The sequence below is a fragment of the Lithobates pipiens genome, unplaced genomic scaffold, assembly GCF_037356315.1.
Source record: "Lithobates pipiens isolate NorthernLeopardFrog02 unplaced genomic scaffold, aLitPip1_a1.2 Scaffold_18, whole genome shotgun sequence".
Taxonomy (NCBI): domain Eukaryota; kingdom Metazoa; phylum Chordata; class Amphibia; order Anura; family Ranidae; genus Lithobates; species Lithobates pipiens.
Window position 1 is genome coordinate 78,585,638 of NW_027507758.1, and position 21,561 is coordinate 78,607,198.

Consider the following 21,561-nt stretch of genomic DNA (forward strand, 5'->3'; position numbering starts at 1 on the left):
AATGGGGTTTATTTACTAAAGCTGGAAAGTGCAAAATCAGGCTCCCGTCTGCATAGAAACCAGTAAGCTTCTAACCCCAGCTTGTTCAATTAAGGTCTAGTAATAAAACCTGGAAGCTCATTGTTCTCTATGCAGAAGTGAGCCTGATTTTTCACTTTCCAGCTTTAGTAATTAAACCCCATTGTGTACTTAAAAGTGGGGTATGCCTGTAACCAATTAGCTTCCAGGTTTTAGCCCCCATCACATCAGCGTGATTTGACATGTCAAATCGCAGCCTATTTGCGGCAATGGCACCGCCCCAATTGGTGCGACACCGACTTTGCGGTGCCGCAACGATTTCCAAAAGTCGTTCCTGCACTACTTTTGGTGACAAGTGTATTGAGCAATATAAAAAACATATGCAGTGCATCTTTGCAATACATGCACATGTCCCCATGTTTTGTCTCTTTTAAACATGTACAAGTACAGAAAAATATTATATCTGTTCATCTGGCAGATTTTCTGTAATGAGCTGACAACACTGTCTCTGCTGCATAGAATTCCCAAGCAGTGTTGTCAGCCCTGGCCAGTTCCCATCTGGTATGACTGAATGTATAGAAAACGTCCAGCAAACTGCACTTGTTAGTGAGACAGAAAACTTTTTGAATGCAGGAGATTAAGTCAATACAATTATAAACCAGGATCTTGAGGATTCAAACGTATTATTCAACACAAATTAGTTAATGATAGTGTATAATTACCAGATTAACATACTAAGGTAAAGGTCTTTGTGCAAAAGAAGCAATTTTAGGATCAAAGACATTTTGGATTTGTAGTAGTATCTCATGTCCTGTAGTCTGATAACTAATTTTACATGAAGGATAGGGGGAGCAAAGAAGACACTTAACAATATATTAATTAATATTATTTGTTGGGCCACCGCTTTGAAGCTCCAGCCACAGTCTGTCCTCATTGGATAGATTAATAGTGGCAGAAACCTTTACAATCACTTTAACCTCCCTGGCGGTACGATTATTTCAGATTTTAGTTGCTGAAAGCGGTACCATTATTTTGCATGTAAATTTGGCGTTTTATATTGTAGTCCTGTAATTCTTAGGAATAACACTTAAATCTGTCCAAACCAGAATCTAGCAGACATCCCGGGTATGATAAAGTTTGAAAAATTTAATCATAAATTATAATATAATAAATAACTATAAATAATTATACCAAATAATAATAATATAATAATAATAATAAAAATTATTTAATAATGTAATCAAATCAAAAACACTGAAATTTGCTCAGTTGCAGAATTGTCGCTGTTACTATTATTTTCAGTATTTGATGACAGATCTCCCCACAAATCGCTATCGCTCAATTCTGCGAGTGATTCTAATTTATTATCGCTGTTTTCTAGCTGGTCTAAAACCTCTTTTGATGTAAAGGGACAGTTTTGGTTGCTATGGACAATCTCCAGTTTCCAGGCAGAAAGAACAGTTTTTATAATATAAAGCTACATTCAGGGCACTGGGCAGAACACTAGGGACAAAGGGGATGTGAAACAATTACATACAGCAATGTAATCTGTAAGATTACATTATACTGTATGTAATGTGTGTGTTTTACCTTTTGAATTTGGCGCCGTTCTCCGTCCCCGTGCATCGCAACGCTCGCAGGGAAAGGAGCCCGCCGATGTGATACATCAAGCGGAGGACAAGCCGCTTGCAGTGCGGGGAGACATCGCTGGATCCAGGGAACAAGGTAAGTAAACTCATCCTGGATCCACCGATGCGATCCCAAGTCTGGCTCGGGGTTACCGCTAATGGTACTGAATTTTCACCCCGAGCCAGACTCGGGAATACCGCCAGGGGGATTAAAGAGTATCTTCGGTCCACCCCAAAAAAATTTAAAAATGTAAAGTCAGCAGCTACAAATACTGTAGCTGCTGACTTTTAATAAAAGGACACTTACCTGTCCAGGGATCCAGTGCTTCGGGTCCCCGGCACTGGCATGTTTACTTTGGGTATAACTTTACCAACAAGCTTGTTCAACAGAATTTAATCATTAGAATGACATCTGTTGAACAGGAGCAGCCACACATGGATTGAAATGTGGTAGGTCGCTGCTGAACTGGCCGGATTCCGTTCCATTTGTAGACACTTCTGCGTGACTGAGGTAGAGCTAACGATCGACTTCTGTCAAACAAACTTGTTGGAAATGTTTTCTCTATCAGTGTTGCTACCAATCTTTGTATTCAAACAGTGGTGAGTCCCAGCTGTCAAAATAAAATGCCTCAGCAGGAAGGATTCCTCCATCCACCTCAGTTGTGTGGATGGAGGAATCCGTTGTTTTTTTTTTGTTGTTTTTTTTGGTCCAGCCCCCACAGTTGGTATTCAAATTAAGACCTCTTTAACTTGAATACCGACTGTTGGAACACTAGCTTCAGGCATATTAATAGATTGAAAACAAAACTGGCCCCAGAATACTTCATGACTCTCCTGTTAAGTTCCTAAAGGTGTGGAACACATGGTGGTCTTAAGCTCTCCCCACTCTACCCCCGGCCAGCTTGGGTATTCCAGACCATCCTGGAACACCATCTAACCCACAGGTTCTGTCCTCTCTTCCCGCTTAGGTCTATACCAGTGATGGCGAACCTTGGCACTCCAGATTTTTGGAACTACATTTCCCATGATGCTCAACTACACTGCAGAGTGCATGAGCATCATGGAATATGTAGTTCCAAAACATCTGGGGTGCCAGGGTTTGCATCACTGGTCTACACCCTTTTCCTTCTTTTGTTCCTTGTTGTCTTGACTGTTTCCCACATTCTCTCCTTGCTTAGTTCTGCACTTCTCTTCTTCCTTCCTCATTCTGACTGTCTGCCTTTTCTCCTACCACTTTTTTTTCCCCTTTTCTCTTTTTTCTCTTTACCTCCCTCTCTGTTATGGGATGACTATACCACTTCCTTTGCCTCACTATGTTCTTGGCCTCCTTGCCAAGTTTCTCATTGTCATTTCCGACACTAGATGTCGGATGGTTCTACTTTTTCGCATTGAAACCTTCGAAAATGTGTTTCTTTTGTATCTACATGTGCTTCACTGTTTTGCTCCCCTGCGTGGGACGCTTTTTCTTTTTTTTCAAGTCTTTATCTTGATATTCATTGTTTTACTCAATAAAAACTATTATACCAGAAAACAAAACTGGCCAAGATGGCTTTCAAAATATAAGCAGACCCTGCTGAAATGCAAAATTGCACACTGGATTACTAGACAGATCTGGAAAATATACACAAAGCACACCAAGGTTCAAGGAAGAATACATATGGCTTTTGTATTTGGGCAATATTTACTTATCTTGCAACTCAGCTTTAAATGTAAAACAATTTGTGTTATTTATACTGTTTTATTATTTATATGCCTTTTTGAATAAAGAAAAATATTTTGAACACATAAAAAAAAAAGCAGCACCAAAAGAAGCGCCTGCACCTTTTCATAAATTGCACTGCGCCACACTACATTGATGTGAATGGGCACCATAGAGGAGAATGTGATTTCCATTGTTTCGCATGCCAGAGCAACAAAATGCTCTAGTGTGAACGAGGGCTAAAGATTAAGTTGTTTTGATTTGCAAGCCAGGCTTGGAGTCATTAGTTCCTTTAAGCCTAAGTTCACATTGATGCAATTTGACATGTCCATTGCCGGAAAATGCACTGTCCGAATCAGTGTGACGCCGCATTTGCGGTGCCGCGCCGATTCACAAAAGTAGTTTCTGTACTACTTTTGGCGACTTCGGGGGCAATTTGTATAGACGGCTGTGCACAAATGTCTCTGAAATCGCCCCTGAAGTCGAACTGGCATGCGGGAATAAAACCGTGCGATTTCAGCTGAACTCGTACGATTTCAATCCTGCTGTCAGTGTGAAACTGGGCTAAAATGATTTTGAGTTTGACATGCTGTACTTCCCTCACTGTCATTGAGATTCAAGAAGTGAGATAAAATCTCTCCAAAGTGGAGGGAAATCCTCTAAGCTGTCACCAGAGCAAGTGTCCCCATTGTAATGTTCCCTTTGCCTCCTGGTTCTGGTAACTCTGCTTCCTTCATACCATTCAGAATTCCTGGCAGTTTTGAATCTAATTGTTGGCTGTAAGTAAGGCCTCTTGCACACGAGTGAAAAAAATAGCCGTGTAGCAAATTTTTTTTTTTTTTTTTTATGGATCTGAACATAGGTGCATTGTTGTCTGCGGGACAATAAACACAGCTGCATGTAATCAGAGATCAGTAATGCAGTGAAGCGTTCAGACCTTTAACCACTTAAGCACCGGACCATTTTGCTGGCCAAAGACCAGAGCACTTTTTGCGATCCGGCACTGCGTCGCTTTAACTGACAATTGTGCGGTCGTGCGACATGGCTCCCAACAAAATTGACGTCCTTTTTTTCCCACAAATAGAGCTTTCTTTTGGTGGTATTTGATCACACCTGTGGTTTTTATTTTTTGCGCTATAAACAAAAAAATAGCGACAATTTTGAAAAAAAAAATTTTTTACATTTTGCTATAATAAATATCCCCCAAAAATATATAAAAAATTTTTTTTACCTCAGTTTAGGCCGATACGTATTCTTCTACATATTTTTGGTAAAAAAAATAATAATTGTTTATTGATTGGTTTGCGCAAAAGTTATAGCTTTTACAAAATGCATTTTTATTAATATTTTTTTTTTTACTAGTAATGGCAGTGATCAGTGATTTTTATTGTGACTGTGACATTATGGTGGACACAACAGACATTTTTGACACATTTTTGGGACCATTGTCATTTATACAGTGCTATACAAATGCACTTGATTCCTGTGTAAATGACACTGGCAGTGAAGGGCTTAACCATTAGGGGCAGTCTAGGGGTTAAGTATGTCCTGGTGAGTGATTCTAGCTGTGGGGGGCGTGGCTGCGTGTGACACGTCACTGATCTCTGCTCCCGATCACAAGGAGCAGAGATCAGTGACACTGTCACTAGGCGGAACGGGGAGATGCTTGTTTACATTAGCATCTTCCTGTTCTTCCTTCCCGTGAGACGATCGCGGGTATCTCACTCACGGAGCTTGCCCTGGGCGCACACGTGCCCGCAGGCCGCCTCTTAAAGGGCAATGTACAGTTACCTTAGTTTGCCTGTACGAGCCCTTCTGCCAACCTATAGCGGCGTGAGGCGGTCGGCAAGCGGATAAAAAAAATAAAAATTTTTATGTTTGAGCACGCTAATTTAGGTGAACATGTATGTATTTGCATGGTCATAAGGTCACATTCAAACAGCTGTAGCACCCTCTAGGTAGGTGGTACAGATAGGATTTTTGTAGGATAGGAAAATTTAGGCAGGCCTGGCTGGCAGTCAGGCCTGTTTGTTTGTTTTCATTCTGGGCTGTGAGTAGCTCAGGGTAGCAGCTGGTGACTCACAGGCAGCATCTCAGAGACCTCCCTCTTCTTTCTAGAAGATCCTAGAAAGAGAGAAGGAGAGGGGTGGTGGAGCTGCCTGGGGTATTTTGAAGAGCCTTGACCTATCCTCAACCTAGATTGGCAGGGGGCGGGCCTCCTTAAATGCCCAGGGCCAGCCCAGCTGAGGAGTTGGAGTTGTTCAGAGCTTGGAGATGCTAGGTGTGTGACCTTGGGCCTGGGCTCAGGGGAGGACGGAGTCCTTCAAGAAATCGGGAAGGTGCTCTGGACAGAAGGCACAAGAGGAGCAAGAGAGGACAGCAGTAGAGAGCATTGCCGGGCAAGCCTCCAGGGAGAGGAACAACTGGCCACAGCCATGAGGTCTGCTGAGTGACATGCACAGTCAGGAGGACTGGGGAGGCACGCCTGAGAGGACTGGGAGCATGCAGTCTGGAATGGGTGCAGAGCCAGTGGAGTGAACTGTGGTGACATGGGCAGTGGAGAAGGGCAGCTGCAGCCAGGGGGCCATCAGTGCCTGAAGGTGGGTTACTGAGCTGAAGTTAGAACAGATAGCACCAGGAACTTTCTATTGCTACTCTATAGGGGCCCGTAGACCCTGCCTGCAAAAGGCAGTTGCTAGGACATGGCTGAGCCAATGTCAGGCCTAAAGCCCCGTACACACTATTAGATTTTCTGCAGATTTTTGTCTTCAGATTTACCAAAACCATGTAGTGCAAGGGCCTTCCTGATTGCATACAAATTTCAACTCTTACGGTTTGACCTCATATTATATGGTTTTGGTAAATCTGATGACAAAAATCTGAAAAAAATCGAATAGTGTGTATGGGGCCTTACCCTGCGGTGCTAGCAAGGCCTGGAAGCTCAAGCAAGTAGTGTGCTGGAGGAGCTGAGGAGTAATAGTCTGCAGCAAGAGTTGTTGTGGAGGAAGAGAGGCATGTATATACCAGAGTGTATATAAATTGTCCCAAGCATTTATTCTAAAACCACTGGGCATCCCATACTTCCTATACCCCATCCAAGTTCAATTCCTCCAATAAAAATACACAAACAAAGCACATGGACTGTTCATTGTCTTAGAGCAGTGGTTCTCAACTTGAGGGTTGGGACCCCCTTGGGGGTCAAATGATGATTTGCCAGGGATCACTGAATCCTGGGCTGTTCCTGAAGCCAGCACTGCACTTCCAGCCTTTTTGCAGCCTCCCAGCAGAACTATCCTTGGAGCCTGTGGCTGCTCAGCTGGGCTGTTCCTGGAGCCTGCAGCCGCCCACTTAGCCTCTTCGCAGGCACCCATTCAGTTCACGGGATGGATGGGGGGCAGAGACTAGAGGTCAGCTGACTGGTGAGGAATGTGAAGTGGGAGGGGCTGGAAGAGATCCTATCTCCTGATTTCGGCATCGGTGTCACTGCTACGAGACACCACAAAGTCGGTGATACAGAGAATAACACTACATGTGATTATAGTTACCATTAAAGGGGCTCAGTGAGCACTAAATGTCTGGGGATTATGGGCGCAAATTACTTATCTCGCCTTGGGTGTTGACAACCCACGCTACAAAAATTATTTTACTGTTAGGGGTCCCCACAATTTGGGAAATTTTATCAAGGGGTCACGGCACTAGAAGGTTGAGAACCACTGTCTTAGAGTGACTGAGGATTGAATGTTGGGCTGGGCAGGGTGATAGGTGGGCCACATCACTTAGTAGCCCCTACGGGGGGTACCGCTAAACAGCCGTAAAAAAAAATCTGATCAACAAAGACAAGGTTTTTTTAGTACAAAATTAATGCATAAATGACCAGAAATATACTTGCTTTTACATCCACAAGTGCGTAAAATTATCCATCCTGATTTTTCTTTTAATACCAGGACGCATTCTTTGCATCTGGTGTATGCATCTTTCTGCCAGCAATACCCTGCTTAAAACCATCAGTACATTTTTATGCCTTTGTGCAAGAAGTTTAATGGTTTTTAGTACTGTATATATATATATATTATTTTTTTTTTTTTTTGTATCCAGCTTTTTGTGACATACACCAAGGAGCCTACAGTTGGTGTGCCTGGGAATGTCTCTCCTGCGTTACAACCTGGAGTTCCCAGATTACTAACAGAAGGGGAAATATGTGGATTGGACTAGTGGACAACAGCAACACATGAATGAAAAACTGAAGCACTCAGAGGGCAGGCTACCTACCTCAATTATCAGTTTTGGCTGGAGTGTACCTTTAAGGGCCTTTTAAACATGGATGTGTTGTCATCCCTGTACTGGATCTATTTATACAAAGTGTAACACGCTTCGTCTAAAATGGGCATCCACTGTATAGCCGTTTCTATGTATAGTTGTTTTATGACCATGATTTACATTCTGTTGAATTTTATTGGTATGGTATGGACCAGAGAAGGGCACCTGTGCTCCCTTCCCCCTTTCACAATGGTAGACTGTACACAATAATACCAGACCACAAGATCAAACAAATTTCAGACCGGCAATAAACACAAAATGTACTGGTGACATCCTCTGTAAAACTCGATATCAGTCAGTGCTGACAGCTCAGTGCTATCACTATCTGCTGTCTACCCTTCTGTCTATTTGTCAAATGAATTGAGTTAATGCCAAATAGCCTAATTTTGGTCTCATCTGATCGCAGCACTTTCTCCCAATCCTTCTCTGAATCATTTAGATGTTCGTTGGCATGACTGTACATGTGCCTTCTTGAGGAGGGGGACTTCCCGTGTTTGGGGGAAGAAAAATGCTGACTATGACCCTAAGAACGCCATCTATACAGTCAAGTATGGAGGTGGAAACATTATGCTTTGGGGCTGTTTCTCTGCTAAAGGTACAGACCGACTTTGCCACATTGAGGGGCCAAGGGATGGGGGGCCATGTATTGTAAAATCTTGGAGGAAAACCTTCTTCCCTCAGACAGAACACTGAAAATGGCTCATTGATGATGGGTCTTTCAGCAGGACAATGACCCAAAACATACCACCAACGCAACAAACAAGTTGCTCAAGAAGAAGTACATTAAGGTCATGGAGTGGCCTAGCCAGTCTCCAGAGCTTCAACCAAAAGGAAATTTATGGAGGGAGCTGAAATTTTGAGTTGCCAAGCGACAGCCAAGGAACCTTAAGGATTTAGAGAAGATATGTAAAAAAGAGTGGAGCAAAATCCCTCCTAAAATGTGGGAAAACCTGGTCACTAACTACAAGACCTAGAACTACTTCTGTGCTTACCAACTAGGCCGCTAACTACAACAAGACCTAGAACTACCTCTGTGCTTACAAACCAGGGTTTCTCTACCAAGTACTAAGTCATGTTTTGCTTGGGGATCAAATACTTATTTTACTCACTGAACTGCAACTTAATTTATAACATTTGTATTGTGTGTTTTTTCTTGATTTTTGTGTGTTTTTTTCTTGATTTTTGGTTGAAATTCTGTCTCTTATCATTTAATATACACCTATGATAAAAATTATAGACCCTGTATTTCTTTGTAAGTGGGAAAACTTACAAAATCTGCAGGGGATCAAATAATAATTTTCCCCACTGTATTTCTACAGGATCTTAAGTAAGGGAATCAGGAAGTGAAGCCTTGAAAAAGGAAAAAAAAAATCCAAGGAATTCTTCAACGAGAGACAACTGGTATTAATCAAAATAGGTTAAATATTTGTTAGGCAATTCCACACAGACACTAGAAACAATAAAAGTTATATCTAAATAACCTCCACCACATTCAGTTTAAAATTTGACAACATTGTCAAAAGACACAGGTAGCCACCACAAGCACTCTTGCCACACATATATTATGGGCCACTGATTCCACATTGTTAAGAGCTAAATCTGTGGATAAATGGATCATAGAGCCAGAAAAAACGACACCTAAAGTTCCTTATGATACTCCACACGGGAGAATAATAACTTCACAGGTAGCTTCTATGATGAACAAGATAGCGGTCCATATGAGACGTATTCCCCGGAAATGGAAGGAAGAAGCCCAGATGATTCCAGAATATGAACAAGGGAAAGGGGAATGGGGATGAACAGGGCAAATCTGGAGATAGTACTCAACAGTTGGGGTGCAGGTAGCGCAGCCAATTATTAGCAAAGAACAACACTAAGCCCGCGTTGGATATCCCACTGGGGCTGAGAGAACGTTTACCAGGTGCGTATAGAGGATGTGAGTGAATGTGAATATATAAAGTTCAATACCCAGCCAGGTGTATAAATATTGATTCAGCCTGGTTCCCTCCTGCACATGTACAAGTTGTGCTGCACATTCTGAGTGGTCCCTGCTGTCTTCTGGGACCTGTGTGTCTCGCAGAAGACAACGGAGGGGACAGAGAAGGGGACGGACATGGCGTGAAATGCCGCAGATACTGCGGCAATCTTTTGCCAGAAGTGAGAGCAAATACCTGGATTAGACAGGTATCTGTCCCCTTCTCCATCTGAAAGGTGGCAAATGTGACACCGGAGGGGGGGGGGGGAGATCTGGACCGCGGAAGTTCCATTTTTGGGTGGAACTCCGCTTTAATAGTTATTGTTATGTCTTTCCTTCTGCTTTAAGCAGTATACAGTTGTGGATTGATCTCCAACCTGATGGTTTCTACATAGTTCTGGGGCCAATGATACTTAGCAGAGTCAGTAAGGTGGGACCAGTGGAACCTCTCCTCTTGTCATAAGTAACTTCTGACACCAGTGATCTTTTTCGCTGTCTGTTAGATGGTATCTTCTTACTGACCACCAATGTAAGAAGCATTCTTCACACCTACCACCAATGTAAGAGGACATGTCTCAACTGACCAGAAATATAAAGGGGCATTCTTTCAATTGACCATCAATATAAAGGGGCATTTCTCCAATGACCACCAAAGTAAGAGGACATTTCTTTAATGACCACTATTATAAGATGATACTTCTAAACTGGCAAACAATGTAAGGGGACATTTCTCCACTAACAACCAATGTAATAGGGACATTCATCCCATTGGCCATCAATGTAAAGTTGCACTTCGCCACCATTGTTAGTGGTCTCTTCTTCATTGATCACCATTGTAAGGTTCATTCATCCCACTAACAATTACTGCAAGGGAGTAATATCACTGACCGCTAATATAAGGTGGCCCTTATCTCACCGACCAAAAATGTAAGAGGGGAATCCTTCCCACTGACCACACATTTAAGAGGGACATTCTTCTCACTGGCCACCAATGTAAGTGAGCCTTTCTCCACTAACAATCAATGTAATAGGGCATTCTTCCCATTGACCACCAATGAAAGGACCCTTTACCACTGATCACCAATGGGTCCTCTACAAATTTCCAGATTATCATGTAAGTTTCATGCAGAAAATCATTTTGTCCTATCCAGCAGAGTGGTGTTAAAACATGATACATTAGATGTGCCACATTCTTACTCTTTTATTTATCGTTATATATTATCTACATCTCAACAATCATATTAATTTAAATGTAAATTGTACATATACCAATTTTATCAGGGTTTTCCTGAAATCTGTAAATTATTTCAAGGGTTACTTCAATGCAAAAATTCTCAAAAATACTGTGGTAAGGTCTGAGGTCTCAGAGTCAGATGTGTATTCCTTATCGAATCCTTGTCAGTAAAAAGGTGCACGGCTAACCACACCTTCTATACACTTAGAAGGCAGCCACTCAGATTAGTCTCCCACTCACTGACTCTCAGTGACAAGTAATACGTTTTGTTGGTTTGATTTTTCTTAAATGAGGATTAATATTTGTTTTTGACATAAAAGTAGTTGTGAACCCTTTACCACCACTTTTTGCTACAGGTAAGCCGATAATAAGGCTTATCTGTAGCTCCCCCGGATATCTCCTAAACCTGCACAGTTTAGGAGATATCCCCTGTATCTGCATGTGCCGACTTCATTGCACATGAACACTGAAGCAACGGCACATAGGTCCCGTTGCTTCAATGAATGTGCCATTACCAGCGGCACATGCACGGGAGTGACGTCATCGCGGCTCCTGCCAATCAGAGCGACAGAGCCTGCGATACCCGGAAGTAACTCCGGGAGCGATGTCGCCGGCCGGAGCCAGGTACGAGGATCGCTAAAGGGGCTTCAATCTAAGGTAATTCCTAATGGGCTAATATGCTATGCATACTAGCTCATTTTGCCTTTGTCTTGCAGGTTTGTTTGTTTTTTGTTCATGTGTTTACAACCACTTTAATGTGTATATAAACCTTAACAAAGAACTTCTCTTATTGCCTTTTAATTCTGTTAAAGAGGAACTGACCTGTGGAAGCTGTGTCCAAAAACAGGCACGTAAAGGGCAAAGAACTAGACATTAAAGAGGAGCTCCAGTCTCCCCCCAAAAAATTAAAAGTCAGTAGCTACAAATATTGTAGCTGCTGACTTTTAATATGACACTTACCTGTCCAAGGGTCCAGCACTGTCCTCACCCGAGCCGGTTCATATCTTAACTAAGGTAAATAGGCTGTGAAGCCTTGCAGCTTCACAGCCAGCTTCCCACTGTGCATGTGTAACCTGCGCTGTGCTTTGTGAATGGTCCTGCAGTTATCTGGGTCTTGTGATGTCTCCCAGAAGGCTGTGGGAAAAGGGGGGTTTATACTGTTATACAAGCTGTACACTCACTACTTTACATTGTAGCAAAGTGTAATTTCTTCCGTGTTGTCACATGAAAAGATATAATATAATATTTACAAAAATGTGAGGGGTGTACTCACTTTTGTGAGATACTATAGATACCTTTATATCTGTTTTTAAAACATTTTTCAATAAACATATGATTTTGAAAGAAATATATACACATAGGGGGTTATTTACTAAAGGAAACTCCACTTTGCACTGCAAGTGCACTTGGAAATAAAGTCGCTGTAGATCCGAGGGGGACATGCAAGAAAAATAAAAAACATTTCAGATCTACCCCTTAGCCCTTGTACACACGGTCGGGGATTCCGACAGAATGTGTCCTATCGGACCGCTTTGTCGGATAATCCGACTGTGTGTGGTCTCCATCGGACTGTTTCCGTCTGAGTATCCGACGGACCAAGTTTTCCAACTTGTCTGTAAAATTTTCCAACAAAATGCTCCGATCGGACATACTCTGATCATGTGTAGCCTACTCCGATGGACAAAGTGCCAAAGCTATTGGCCACTAGCCTGAACGTAGTCCCGTCGTAACGGAATAACGTCATCACGTTATGTACAATCGGATTTGCCGACAACTTTGTCCGACTGTGTGTATGCAACAGTTTCGGACAAAATCCGTCAGACAAAATTCAACGGATTTGGTTGTCAGAATGTCTGACCGTGTGTACAAGGGCTAAGATTTAGAGCGACTGCACTTTGAAGTATACTTGCGGTGCAAAGTGGATTTGCCTTTCGTAAATAACCCCCATAGTGTGGTGCCAATTTTTTTAACACATATGCAAATTACCAAACATAAGCAGTCAGAGCAAGGGACAGTCCTTAACGTATATGTACACCCAACAACAAATATGTAATATATTGCATCTCACCAGTCCTTAGATATAGTGGCTGCATTCATTTAGCTTGTTTAGGCCTTTTCCCCCTTTATATTTACCTGGTGATCCTGCAATAATGCAATTCCTGTCCTAGGGTAACCACACTCTCTAACTGTACTATATCAATCGAGAAGCAGTGATGACACCCTAGAAAAGGACTAAAGAACTCCTCAACTCCTTATCACCTCCACCTTTTTCTTGATCAGCCCTGAGGGCTGAACACACGAAATCCATAGTTTCCTGTATCCAGCTAAATAGCCTTGAGGGAGGAACCCACATTGAATCCAGCACCTGCAGCTGTCTGAGTACCTGAACAGTGGCTGCATCTGATAGGATGCAGTCACTGCTTGACTGACAATTTTTTACCCCGGTCAGTCAACAGGGCCACCCATGACTTAATTTTGGTAGATTATGGCTAGCATTACACATTTCCTGATAGCATTCTTCAAGATAATACATGCAAAGCTGAGGACAGCACTGGATTTCTGGCAGGGCCAACAGGCCAAACTGGAGCAAATAAGAAAAAATTTCCATTAGGATTTACATACACTTATATATGATTGATTCATTTATAGTTACCTAACATTACATATAACAAGTCTCTTGATCCTCACACTGAATGTAACAGACCCCACATTTTGGTATTGTGTCACACTTGGATTTACAGTCTCTGCTTAAAGAAGAACTATGATTTATATTTTTTTACTGTTCTGTTCCTTATGAAGGAAATATATGTAGCACCTTCCTTCACACAGAGGGATGGGGGACATGTCAGCCTCTGCATTCCTCCTGTCACTGTTTTAGGAAAATGCTTACAACCTACCGCAGCAGTCACCTTCCGATCTACTGTTGGATCAGTCACGTCAGGAAGGGGGTGCAGGTTGGACCTCGTAGTTAGGAATTACCTAGTAACATGGGACAAATTACTACACGTTCGTCCCATAGGGGTTAGAACAGTGAAAAAATATGCATATACTGTATAATGACAGTTCTTCTTTAGGGTGATTGCAATGTTTTAGGACACTTGCAGCCAAACCAACTGTACTGTTACTGTACTGAGTCTGTCCATGATGCTTTTATATTTGCACTAACAATTCAATTTTCAAGATAAGCTTTTGGGGGAATATTTCAAAAGCCAGCCTCTACTTAAGAAATGCGTAAGTGACAACTAACTATGGTACAATCAAATCAACTTAAAAATTGACACAAAACCGTCTTACCGTCGGCCTTTTCCACACGATCCCTTGTGTTTTCGCAGAGAATGGTCCCAGCTCTTTATACCCCAAGGCAGAGGGGCATGCAGGAAACTGATCATCTTTGAAAAGAGTGTTGGATGCCAGGCACTGCGCTTGTAGCTGCTCAAAGTCCTGGTTTAGGTATTTCACTGGGTTGTTGGGTGTACCAATTCCATCGGCTGTAGCTCTGTTTTTGGCTACTTTGGCTGCAGCTCCTGACATGATGCCTGCTCTGAGTGTGACAGTGCAGGGACGGTGGCTGTCCTGAGAGGTATGTAAATATATATATATATATATATATATATATATATATAAAGGGACGTCAAAGTACTGCTGGTGCTGTGCTGGGCGGGGACACAATCTGGGAGCTAATCTCACTAGTGTAAATATGTGCACAAGCAAACTGGGCTGGGAAAGGAAAGACACCTATGTGTGAATGACTTCGTAGTGACGGATAGGAGCCGCACAAAGACTGGATTTTCAGGAAATTTATTTATCTTGTTCCTTTTTTGTTTTTTAATGGGCTACAAAGTCATACAAAGTACTGTGTGTTTAAAAAGGCTTTAAAGTGTATGTCAGGCACAATAATAGAAAAAAAACATTAGGTACGCTCTGTAAATTAAAAATAAACCTGAAAACATTGGTTTAAACAGATTCAAAAGAACCATAGTATTGGCAAAGAAAAAAAAAGAAGCAAATATTGCGCTTTCTATACATTTTCATTTATTATGTGATTACCTACGAAGATAGCACACTTAAATGCCATGGTCATCCCATAAAAGGCAGCTATCACCCTAGGACAGGACTACAGAACTCTAAGCCCTTGTACACATGGTCGGACATCCTGACAACCAAATCCGTTGGATTTTGTCTGACGGATTTTGTCCGAAACTGTTGCATACACACGGTCGGACAAAGTTGTCAGAAAATCCAATTGTACATAACGTGATGACGTTATTTCGTTACGACGGGACTACGTTCAGGCTAGCAGCCAATAGCTTTGGTCTAGGAATTTGATCTGAGCATGCGTGGCACTTTGTCCGTCGGAGTAGGTTTCACATGATCGGAGTATGTCCGATCGGAGCATTTTGTCTGAAAATTTTACGGACAAGTTGGAAAACTTGGTCCGTCGGATACTCTGACGGAAACAGTCCGATGGAGACCACACACAGTCGGATTATCCGACAAAACGGTCCGATAGGACACATTCCGTCGGAATCTCCGACCATGTGTACAAGGGCTAACCCCTCTACTTACCTCCATAACATAGTGGGGAGATGTTCACAAATCCTAAGGCTGGCCATACACACATAGGTCCCCGTAGCTTTTACATTACTGGTAAACTGAACCAAGTATAGCACCCTTTCTCAACTAGGGTTCCTCTTGAGGTTACTAGGGGTTCCTTGAGCAATGAGCAATGTCTAGCACTTACGTAAGTAACAATGGACGACAACTTTTTTTTGGCTCTCTGTAAGGTGGGAATTCTTCCCACTGAACACTAATGTAAGGAGCATTCTTCCCATTGAGTTTCCCACTGACCACCAATGTAAGGAGGCATTCTTTCTTCTGACCACCAATGTAAGGAGGCATTCTGTCTTCTGACCACCAATGTAAGGGGGGCATTCTTTCTACTGACCACCAATGTAAAAAGGGCATTCTTCCTACTGACTACCAAGGAAAGCAGCATTCTTTCCACTGAGCACTAATGTAAACCCTATTCTTTACACTGGCGACCAATGTAAGGAGTATTCTTCCCACTGACCAACCAATATAAGCAGCATTCTTCCCAATGACCACTAGTATAAGGAGTATTTTTTCTACTGACTACCATTATAGTGAGGATTCTTCCCACAGCCACCAATGCAAGGAGCATTCTGCCCACTGACCATCACACTAATGTACTGTGAGTTGTAGATATAGTGATTATTAACAGGGGTTGCCTGAAACTGGTAAGTTGTTTCAAGAGTTCCTCAAATTAAATAGGTGAAGATATACTGAAGTAAAGTATCGCCAAAAGTTTCTAAGTCCTGGATGCGATGGCATACAATGTGATATATAATAATCCAAAAAGGTGAGACAAATATGAAAATGAAATGTCTCCCTAATTCAATGTAAAAACTGAAAAGAAAAAGAAAAGTCCATAGTGCTCCAATTAGAATCCCATATAAACTTCAAGGTCGGAAGTGCATGTTTCCCCTTTAACCACTTGGGATCCGCGCTATTGCCAAATGACAGCATTAGCGCGGATCTACTTTTCCGGGACTACGTCTATTGACATCGTCCCGGGTACGAGCGGCCTGCGCGCGCCCTGAGGGGCGCGCGCGGCGCGCTCTGTGATCGGCGAGTCCGTGAGACTCGCCTGATCACCGATCCGTGCAAGGGGTCGATCCCGACCCCTTATCACGTGATCAGCTGTCAGCCAATGACAGCTGATCATGTGATAGAACGGAGCCGGTAATCGGCTATTATTCCTCCTCGCGCTGACAGTGCGAGGAGAGAAAAAAAAAGCCGATCACCGGCGGCCGTGATCGGGACATAAGTCCCGATCACGGCCAGCAATACAGCTGACCACCTGCCCCCTGCCAGTGCCCACCTGCCCACCGCAGTGCCATCCTGAATAAAAGTAAGTGCCCCCCAGCAGTGCCACCCAGCAGTGCCCATAGTGCCCACAGTGCCACCCACAGTGCCATTCCACAGTGCCATCCAACAGTGCCACCAACAGTGCCACCCACAGTGCCCACAATGTGCCTCAAAGGTGCTGCACCCCAGTGCCGCCCATCAGTGCCCAGCAGTGCCGCCCATCAGTGCCCAGCAGTGCCGCCCATCAGTGCCCAGCAGTGCCACCTATCAGAGCCACCTATCAGTGCCACCTATCAGTGCCCATCAGTCCCATCTATCAGTGGTACCTATCAGTGCCCATCCGTGCCACCCATCCGTGCCACTTATCTGTGCCACCCATCCATGCCATCTTATCTGTGCCCATCTTTGCCCATCAGTGCCGCCTTATCTGTGCCCATCGGTGCCGCCTTATCTGTGCCTATTAGTGCCGCCTTAACTATGCCTATCAGTGCCCACCAGTGCAGCCTATCAGTGCCCACCAATGCAGCCTATCAGTGCCCACCAATGCAGCCCATCAGTGCCCACCAATGCAGCCATCAGTGCCGCCTAATCAGCGCACTTCAATGAAGGAGAAAAATGACCCGTTTGCAAAATTTTATAACAAACTATTAAAACATGATTTTTTTTTTTTTGCATCTTTTTTTGTTTGTTTAGCAAAAAATAAAACTCCGAGCTGTAACTAAATACCACCAAAAGAAAGCTCTATTTGTGGGAAAAAAATGATAAAAATTTCATTTGGGTACAGTGTTGTATGCCCGCGCAATTGTCATTCAAAGTGCATCAGCGCTGAAAGCTGAAAATTGGTCTGGGACTGAGGGGGGTTTAAGTGCCCAGTAAGCAAGTGGTTAATGGAGTAAACAAAAGAGGACCTTGTATTTGATATTCAGCTTTTGATTGGAGGTGAGCAGTTTGGTGAATCGCTGGGTGAAGATGCATGCACACTGCACGGTTGATGTACAAAGTGTCACTTTTTGATTTGCACTTGGCGAAGGGGATTGGTGTTGGAGTTGGACTGTATATTTGGCCAATATGCACTTTCTATTTGAGATTCTAATTGAAGAACTATGGACTGAGTTTTTTTAATAAGAGAACATTTTTATTTCAGATTTGTTCACATGATTTTTTTGTATATCGGTATTATACAGTAAGTTGATTTATTATAGGGGCAGCACTGTGCACTTTTTGGGTTATAATTTATCAATAATGTAGAGACATCGCTATCCCGCAACCATTTATATATTTTTTCTCTAGCTTTATATTTAGTTATCACAGAAGGTTTTGCAAGTTGTTTTTTGCTATTGAAATACAGTTTATATCTCACCACTACTGTGCAGCAACTATGAAGATTTTTGATTTTCTGGAAACAAGGGTGGAGTTGATACTTCAAAAGATTGTGATAGTTTAAGAAGTTGGCTTATACTGTATGTTAGAAAATAAAATTTGATTATGGTGGGTCATAATGACCACTGAGAAATATATGACAGCAAATATGGTCCCTGGGCATTTAAGGTGGGATATACCACTGAATGTTGGTGTGTTAGATCAGGAATTAAAAGAATGGTATAATTTTTTTTTTAATTCTAAAGGAATAGAGTTATTACAGTTTCTGATAAAGGGAAAACAAAGAAAGATGAGGAGTTTAGAGACACAGATTAAGGGATTAAAGTTGTTATAAAACCTTTTTTTTTTATATAAATAACAAACATGCATTTACTTACCAGCTCTGTGCAATGTTTTTGCACAGAGCAGCCCTAATCCTTTTCTTCTGGGGTCCCCCACCAGCACTCCAGGCCCCTCCTCTTTATTGAGTCCCCCCAGGGAAAGACGCTTTTAGTGGGGGCACCTTTGCATGCTAGCTCCTGAGTCCTGCTGCTGTGTCCATTGTCACAGACAGCGGCACTCGCCCCTGGCCCCCCACTCCCCTGTCACCAGATTTGATTGACAGCAGTAGGAGCCAATCACTCCTGTGGCTATAAATCTGTCCAAAGAGGAGAAAGACAGTGGCGGGAGCTGCTGCACTCGTGCACATTGCTGGATCAGTCTTATAAACCATAAATCAGACCGAGACAGAAGTACAGTTAAATCCCAGCCCTGACAGTACCTCCTCCTCAACGACCCCTCCCCCTTCAGAGGACCACCAGGCTTGAGGGGAAAACATCTATGGAAATCACGGAGGAGGACAGGGTAATGCACGTCTGAGGATGAGACTCAAGAGCGTTCCTCAAGACCATACCCTTTCCAAACCACCAGGTACTGTATGCACCCACGGAACCTACAGGAGTCAACAATGGACTGTAATTCATACTTCTCATGGTTCTCAACATGTACAGGGTGAGGACGTGGCACCGAGGTGGTAAAGCGGTTTCAGACCAAAAGTTTTAATATGGAGACATGAAGTATATTTGAGATACGCAGAAGGAAGCTCTAACTCGCAAGCCACTGGGTTAATCCTGCAGAGAATACGGAAAGACCCAATAAACCAAGGTGCAAACTTCAGGGAGGGAACACAAAGTTGGAGGTTGCGAGATGACAACCAGACCCTGTCCCCAGCCTGGTCAGCATGGAGTCTGTACCTATCATTAGCATGTTGTAAAGCCTCCTGGACTTGTGCCCAAGTGGGACAAAGACCACGGAAATGCTCCTCTAATGCAGGAATACTCTGCGGAACAAATGAGTCAGGGCAACATGGAAGGTTGGAAACCATAGTTCACCATAAACTAGGACAATCGGAAAGCAGAATTCAAGGCACTATTGTGAGCAAACTCCGCCCAAGATAAGAGGTCTGACCAGTTGTTATGATGGTCAGAAATGGAGCAGTGTAGGAACAGCTCCAAGGACTGATTGGCTCATTCTGCAGCCCCATTAGACTGCTAGTGATACGCAGAGGAGAAAGCAAGCTGAATTCCCAACTGTGCACAAAAGGCTCGCCACAACCGGGACACAAACTGACTAGCCCTGTCCGAGACGATCACCTTGGGTAGCCCATGTAACCGAAAGATCTCCCGAGCAAAAATGGAAGCCAGTTCCTTAGAAGTGGCCAACTTCTTAAGTGGAATACAATGACACATTTTCGAGAACCGGTCAACCACCATAAGGATAACTGTGTTGCCCTGGGAGTTGAGTTTAACCACTTAAGGACCGCAGCATGGCAATGTACGTCGGTACAATGGCACCGACAGGCACAAGCACGTACATGTACGTGCTCGCCTTCCAGTGGGTGGGGGGTCCGATCGGACCCCCTCCCGCTGGATGCGGCGGTCCGTTTCACTGCAGGAGCGATCCGGAATGAGTTGATGGCCGTTGGTTTCTGGCCATCCCCTCTCGATAGCTCCTGGCGAATGAGAAGCTTCCTCTCCTGTGTATAGTAAACACAGGCGGGGAGGAAGTGATGTCATTCTCCTCGGGGTGGTCTTTTTGACCGGACTACGAGGAGAACAGTGAAAGTAAGTGTGCACCAACACTACACTGACATGTAGGCACACATAGGCACACAAACCCCCCCCCCGATCGCCCAACCCCTCCCCCTCCCAGTCACAGTGTCACTGATTGCAGTGATCATTTATTTACTGATCACTGCATTCAGTGTCAGTTGTGACAGTAAAAACTGTCAGGGCAGTTAGTGTTAGGTCCAGGTAGCTCCCTACCCCCCCAATAAAGGTTTAACCCCCTGATTGCCCCTAGAGTTAACCCTTTCACCCCCTTTTGCCAGTGTCACTAAGCGATCGTTTTTATGATCGCTGCATTAGTGTCACTGGTGCCGCTAAGTAGCTAGTTATTTTTTAGGTTCACCGCCAGGTTTTTATAGCGCTAGGTACCCCGATATACTACCCAATAATGGTTTTAACCCCCTGATTGCCCCTAGTTAACCCTTTCACCCCCTTTTGCCAGTATCACTAAGCGATCATTTTTCTGATCGCTGCATTAGTGTCACTGGTGTCGTTAGGTAGCTAGTTATTTTTTTAGGTTCACCGCCAGGTTTTTATAGCGCTAGGTACCCCCATATACTACCCAATAATGGTTTTAACCCCCTGATTGCCCCTAGTTAATCTATTTTACCTCCTTTTGCCAGTGTCACTAAGCGATCGTTTTTTCTGATCGCTGCATTAGTGTCACTGGGGCCGCTAAGTAGCTAGTTATTTTTTTTAGGTTCACCGCCAGGTTTTTATAGCGCTAGGTACCCCGATATACTACCCAATAATGGTTTTAACCCCCTGATTCCCCCTAGTTAACCCTTTCACCCCCTTTTGCCAGTATCACTAAGCAATCGTTTTTCTGATCGCTGCATTAGTGTCACTGGTGCCGTTAGGTAGCTAGTTATTTTTTTAGGTTCACCGCCAGGTTTTTATAGTGCTAGGTACCCCGATATACTACCCAATAATGGTTTTAACCCCCTGATTGCCCCTAGTTAACCCTTTCACCAGGGATCACCGTATAAGTGTCACTGGTGACGCTGGTTAGCCAGTTAGTTATTTAGGTTCCCCAGTCAGGTTTTTATATAGCGCCAGGGACCCCCATATACTACCTAATAAAGATTTTAACCCCCTGATTGCCCCTAGTTAACCTTTTCACCAGTGATCACCGTATAAGTGTTACGGGTGACTCTGGTTAGTTAGTTTGCTTTTTATAGCATCAGGGCACCCACCATTTATTACCCAATAAAGGTTTAACCCCCTGATCACCCGGCGGGTAATATCAATTAGGTTTTAGGGTCAGGGTCTGCGTCGCCCCAGGCAGCGCTAGGTTAGTGGTATAGAATCTGAAC

At 43.4% G+C, this 21,561-nt stretch overlaps 1 protein-coding gene across 1 annotated transcript in view; it reads right to left on the reverse strand.

The window, feature by feature from the left end:
- The window catches only part of CAPN8 (calpain 8), a 114,549-nt gene extending 100,083 nt beyond the window's left edge, over positions 1 to 14,466 (reverse strand). Inside the window, exon 1 of the mRNA XM_077485814.1 lies at positions 14,166 to 14,466. Within this exon, the coding sequence (XP_077341940.1) occupies positions 14,166 to 14,402 (237 nt within the window). The 5' untranslated portion in view covers positions 14,403 to 14,466. The remainder of the gene's footprint in view (positions 1 to 14,165) is intronic.
- Between the last annotated feature and the right edge of the window lie 7,095 nt (positions 14,467 to 21,561).